This window comes from Cherax quadricarinatus, chromosome 63, assembly GCF_038502225.1.
Source record: "Cherax quadricarinatus isolate ZL_2023a chromosome 63, ASM3850222v1, whole genome shotgun sequence".
Taxonomy (NCBI): Eukaryota; Metazoa; Arthropoda; class Malacostraca; order Decapoda; family Parastacidae; genus Cherax; species Cherax quadricarinatus.
In genome coordinates, this window is record NC_091354.1 from 8,821,800 (window position 1) to 8,827,799 (window position 6,000).

The 6,000-nt window shown below is 41.3% G+C and overlaps 1 protein-coding gene across 1 annotated transcript in view; it reads left to right on the forward strand.

Annotated features, from left to right (window-relative positions):
- The window catches only part of LOC128698206 (small conductance calcium-activated potassium channel protein), a 315,821-nt gene extending 312,149 nt beyond the window's left edge, over nucleotides 1-3,672 (forward strand). Inside the window, exon 3 of the mRNA XM_053790346.2 lies at nucleotides 2,801-3,672. Within this exon, the coding sequence (XP_053646321.2) occupies nucleotides 2,801-2,974 (174 nt within the window). The 3' untranslated portion in view covers nucleotides 2,975-3,672. The remainder of the gene's footprint in view (nucleotides 1-2,800) is intronic.
- The last annotated feature ends 2,328 nt before the right edge of the window (nucleotides 3,673-6,000 follow it).

Consider the following 6,000-nt stretch of genomic DNA (forward strand, 5'->3'; position numbering starts at 1 on the left):
TTTGCACTTTCTCTAATTTCTTAAGGGGCTTGATCAAGTGCGGGCTCCAAACAGGTGCTGCATACTCTAGTATGGGCTTGACGTACACGGTGTACAGTGTCTTGAACGATTCCTTGCTAAGGTATCGGAACACTGTTCTCAGGTTTGCCAGGCGCCCATATGCTGCAGCAGTTATCTGGTTGATGTGTGCTTCTGGAGATATGCTCGGTGTTATACTCACCCCAAGATCTTTCTCCTTGAGCGAGGTTTGCAGTCTTTGGCCACCTAGCCTATAGTCCGTCTGCGGTCGTCTGTGCCCTTCCCCTATCTTCATGACTTTGCATTTGGCGGGATTAAATTCGAGAAGCCAGTTGCTGGACCAGGTGTCCAGTCTGTCCAGGCCTTTTTGAAGTCCTGCCTGACCCTCATCTGATTTAATTCTCCTAATTAACTTCACATCGTCTGCGAACAGGGACACTTCTGAGTCTAACCCTTCCATCATGTCGTTCACATATACCAAAAATAGCACTGGTCCTAGGACCGACCCCTGTGGGACCCCGCTCGTCACATGTGCCCACTGTGATACCTCATTGCTTACCATGACTCGTTGTTGTCTCCCTGTCAGGTATTCTCTGATCCACTGCAGTGCCCTTCTCGTTATATGCGCCTGATCCTTTAGCTTCTGCACTAATCTCTTGTGAGGAACTGTGTCATAGGCCTTCTTGCAGTCCAAGAAGATGCAATGTGTGTGTGTGTGTTATCTGGGTAATTCCATGATATATTGAAACTAAGTGATTTGTGATCACTTTCCCCAAGCTCATCATTAACCTCTAGATTATTAATTAGTGAATCTTTGTTGGCAAGAACCAAGTCAAATAGATTGTTTCTTCTAGTTGGTTCTGTCACAACCTGTTCTAAAAAGCAATCCTGAACCGTATCAAGAAAGTCACTAGACTCAAGATTTCCTGTCATATTGCTCCAATCAATTTGTCTAAAGTTAAAATCTCCCATTATTACAACATTTTCATATCTAGATTCCTTATGAATTCCGTCCCATAACAGCTTACTGCACTCCCTATCAAGGTTTGGGAGCCTATAAATCACACCTAAAATTAATTTGTCACGTCCCTCGAGAAATTGTAGCCAAACAGATTCTGTGTTCAATGTTTCTAACCTTATATCATGTCTAAGACAACAATTTAAATTTTCTCTGACGTACATCGCCATTCCACCACCCTTCCTGATAACCCTATCAGTGTGGAATAGTTTATAACCCTGTATGTTGCATTCAGAAGGCATTTCTCTATCTTTCAGGTTGAACCAGGTCTCTGTTATACCAATAATATCTATATTACCTACACTTGCAAGTAATCTTAGCTCATCTATCTTATTTCTTAGACTCCTACTATTTGTACAGTAAACCTTAAGGGAGCTAGTCACTCGTTGCCCTCTACAATCTCTCTTTGTTGATCAATTGATTTGCTGTTACTAGCAACTTTATTTTGAATATTGTCTTTTAAACATATCTCTGAGGTATCCCGGTAATAACTGCTGTTTTTAATCCTAATGCTGCAGCCTGATTGTTTCCCATAAACACCCATACCTCTGTAATCTATCATTTTAAATTCCTAGACAAGTCATCAATTACCCTCTCAATTGAATTGGCTAATGCAACCACTCCATCACCAGAGAGATGAGCCCCATCCCTTGCGTACATATCACGTTTGCCAAAGAATAGGTCCCAGTTATCAATGAATGGGATTGCAAGTTCCTTGCAGTACCTGTCTAGCCAGTAATTTATACCAATTGCCCTAGACATCCATTCATTGCCCACTCCCTTTCTAGGCAAGATGCTTCATATGATCGGGATCCCTCCCTTAGACCTAACTACTTCTAGGGCTAACCTGTACTTATCCAGCAGCTTCTCTCTCCTGCCCTTCCCAATGTCATTACCCCCAGCACTAAGACAGATAATGGGCTTGTTCCCATTACCTGACATAATATTATCCAACCTGCTGACTATGTCACTAACACCAGCTCCAGGAAGGCACACTCTCTGTCTGACCTTTCTGTCTCTGTTACAAAATGCACGGTCCATATATCTTACCTGAGAATCTCCTACTATTAAAATATTCTTACCTTGATTAGCAGGGGAATCAGTGGTACCTTCAACCTCACTAACCACTGAAGTACACTCGTCTTGGAGAACAGAGAATCGATTTTCTACCTTCACATCTTCTTTATTAACTCTCCTCATCCCTGTGATTCATCTGAGTCTTCAACTTCCAACTGTGACCCCTTGTCCCATCTCTGGAACATCCTGTCTCTGTCCACCTTCTCTATACCTCTCAGTATTTTATATTTCTTTATCATATTCCCCCTATCTCTCCTGTCTTCTAGTGTCGTCAGGTCGATTTCCCTTAACCTCTTCTCGTAGGACATATCCCTTGTGTGTGTGTGTGTGTGTGTGTGTGTGTGTGTGTGTGTGTGTGTGTGTGTGCACTCATTTGCACTCACCTATTTGTGGTTGCAGGGGTCGAGTCGCAACTCCTGGCACCGCCGTTTCACTGGTCGTTACCAGATCGACTCTCTCCCTACTCCAAGAGCTTTTTCGTACCTCTTCTTTGTGTGTTTGGGTACTAACCTTGGTGTGTATGCAAGGACTGATTCAACTTGGTGTCTTGCTGATTTCTTAAAATTTCTTATTTGCATATATAGAAACAGATTTATTACTGGGTATCATATATAAGAACTTACAGTAAGAAAATATTTGCTCAATATGTGTGAATGCTAATAACATCTCTCTCTGTTTTTTCCACAGGTATGGGACTTGTGCAGAATCAGTAAGTCCAGCTTATTTTCATTTTCAAAAAAATATTTTCGCTCAAAATCATGTGATATTTACTTTTTACATATTTACTTTGCTTCACATTCTGTAAGGGCTATACAGCATATTGATACTGTAATGTGGAATATGTGTAGGTTGTTCGTTTGATTAGTGAGGTTAAGCTGCATTGTGTATATCCAGCAATCGGATGGGTGATCGATCAGGCATGGGTTTCCTGTTTCCTACACGAAAACAGCATACCATACTAGTATCTAGTATTTACTATGTAACAGAACCTTAGTCACTCAACATTTGAAAATCAGTTTTTTTATGAAAAAGTGTTTTTAAGGTTCGTGGCCTGACACAAAGAAGACCCCAGAAGTCTTAAAAAGTCTACTATCCAAATTTTTCAAAACAAGTTTAAGGAATATGTACATAAATAAAATAAAATGGAAGTACGGAAAGCTGATAAACTGATGTGATTTCCAAGTATCAACGGGTCTCGTGGTTGGTGCGCACCCAGAAGGCAGGACACATGTTGAACAGTTGTGGCTTAAGGACAAAATTTTATCCCCGCAAGATTACTGCTTCTGTAGAGAGTGTGGGCTGTAAGAGGAGCCCCACGTGGAGTGAGCTGTGAGTGGAGCTGCAGTAGGTACTGCGGATGAAGGCAGCTGCGAGCTGCATATTCCCAGCTGGCCTGAAGGGGCCAGCTGCCCTAATTGTATTGTTAAGGACATCTGGGAACAGGAGATGCCCAGGTCAGGAACGAACTGCAGTTTCCCGAGAAGCACCAAAGAGATGCAGGCTTCCTCGTGAGACACATAATCCCTCACACTCATATATAAGGGGCCAGATATAACCAAGTGTAGTGGGATGTAAATATATATAATATATGTATATATATATATATATATATATATATATATATATATATATATATATATATATATATATATATATATATATCACAAATTATATAAACATGTAAGTCACGTTTAATTAAGTAATAATACTAGAATTACCAACAAAATGTTAGGTAACTGAGAAGTCGTTACGTAACGGTTTGACAAAGCTCTTGGAAGGTGAAAGGTTGCCACAATAAAATGTCACATTAGTTGCATCTGTGTCTGTTTACCTAATATATTTAATTTTCCTTCGTGAATGCATATTGTTACTCTCTCCACCACTGGTGTGATCCTGTGAAAGGACGATAGGATTCAGCGATCTACTGATACAAGATACATATTTTATTTTTTGTATTATCACCTTCATTCACTCCATCACTGTTTTGCCAGAGGTGGGCTTACACTACAGTTATAAAACTGCAAAGTGCAGTTTTATAACTGTAAGACCACCTTCAGTGCAGGCACTGAAGGAGGGCTTTTATTTTTAACATTGGGATAACGCCCGGGGCTGTTTAGCCGCAGGGATTGTATGACAAAGACGCACATCAGGAGACATTTTCCTGAAGAAGAAAAACACCCCCATGACACAGGTATGTAGGGGTTCTCTGGTGATTTGTAGAAGAGAAAGTCTTTACGACACAATGGACAAAAGGCTACCATTTGATACCATCGAGTCACCTTACACCACCATCTGAGTATGGTGATGTAAGGTGATGCAGATCTGAGTGTGGTGGTAGGAAGTTAGCATAGATCTGAGTGTAGTAGATGGGTTAGAGACATGAGCTGTTCTGCAGAAATTATTTTGAAAATATAAGTAACATGGATGATGAGGTTGGTTAAGTGGTTGGTAGGGAGGAGGCTAGTGGGTTGTAGTGGGGGTTATTGGGTGGTTGATGGTGCTTAGTGTATAGTAGGTAATGGTTAGTAGGTGGTAGTTTGTAGTCGTGAGGAGTTGGCTGGTGATGGTTACCGATTTTTCCGGCATATAAGGCGCACAACAGAAGTATTATAGCGGTAACTCAATTATTACATTCAAAGACTAATTACCCTCTTACTTTTGGCTAAAGCGTAACCAAAAGCCTACCCTTGATCCCTACCGCAGGGTGTTTTCCCAAGATTTTTTTGTGGGAAAATAAAAAGGTGCAACTTATATGCCAGAAAATATGTTATTTAGTGGCGAATAGAGGTTAATGGGTGCTTGTAAGTGGCTAGTGACTTGATGGTTTTATTATACTCACCAGAAATCATCCTTTTGGAGGAAGACGTAAAATTACTCAGTCATATAACAGGTCAGGAAAATGGTCTGAAATTGCTTTGACTAAAAAAGTTATAACAGTGGAGATCTGTTTACACTAAGTAAAAGTAAGAGAAGAGCTAGCACCAACAAATTAAGTGATCAGGGAGCGGAAAGCAATTTGGCGTATGGAGGATCGAGCCGAAGGTTACTTGAAAATTCCCGGGGTCATCATCCCTGCGGCCTAGTTCCAAACTAGGCCTCTTCCGGCGGAATGTCACAGAGGAGATGTAGACATGCTGAAACCGAGTGACTGTAATTCATCTTGTTGACAGCAGTATCTTTCTTCAGGGGAACTTAAGATTATAACTACAGAAAACACACATCCATTACAAAAAGTAACAAAGTAATAACAGTAGCAGATGAAGAAGCATCAATATCAGCAACAACGGAAGCGAAATCGATAAGAGAGGAAGGAAAATGAGCAGTCACTGTCAGTAACTGCACTTACAGATAAAACAGCAGCAGTAAAGAGTAAGAAATGTCAGGAGAAAAGAAAGAGCGGCTAAGCATCAGTGTCAGCATAAACAATAAGAAGCAGTAACAGAGATTGCAAAAACAATGACATAGAAAACGGCATTAGCAACAGGAAAAGCATCAAGAACAGACAAAGTAGCGTCCGTAGCAACAACAGGAAGAACAGCAAGAACAGAGAAAGCAGCGTACGTAGCAGCAACAACAGTAAGAGCAACAACCGCTCAGCATCCGTGACTGCACAATAACAGACGTGATGCGTAAGGGAAGTCACAGTTGCCTAGCAAGGAAGGACCTGTACTCCGTACTTGGCTGGGGCTAAAATAAAAAAAATCCTCCCCACATATTGATTGGCTCGTCCCGTCGCTGTGACATTTGTTGTGGTCGTCTGCAAAGAGCAGCCCGTCCCTGCTCCTGCTGTCGCTCTGAATTATTCACCTACTGGTGTACTCTCTGGAGAATACGACTGCCTGATTTCGGGTACTCACCAAATCAGTATACGCGGGATTCTCTTGACA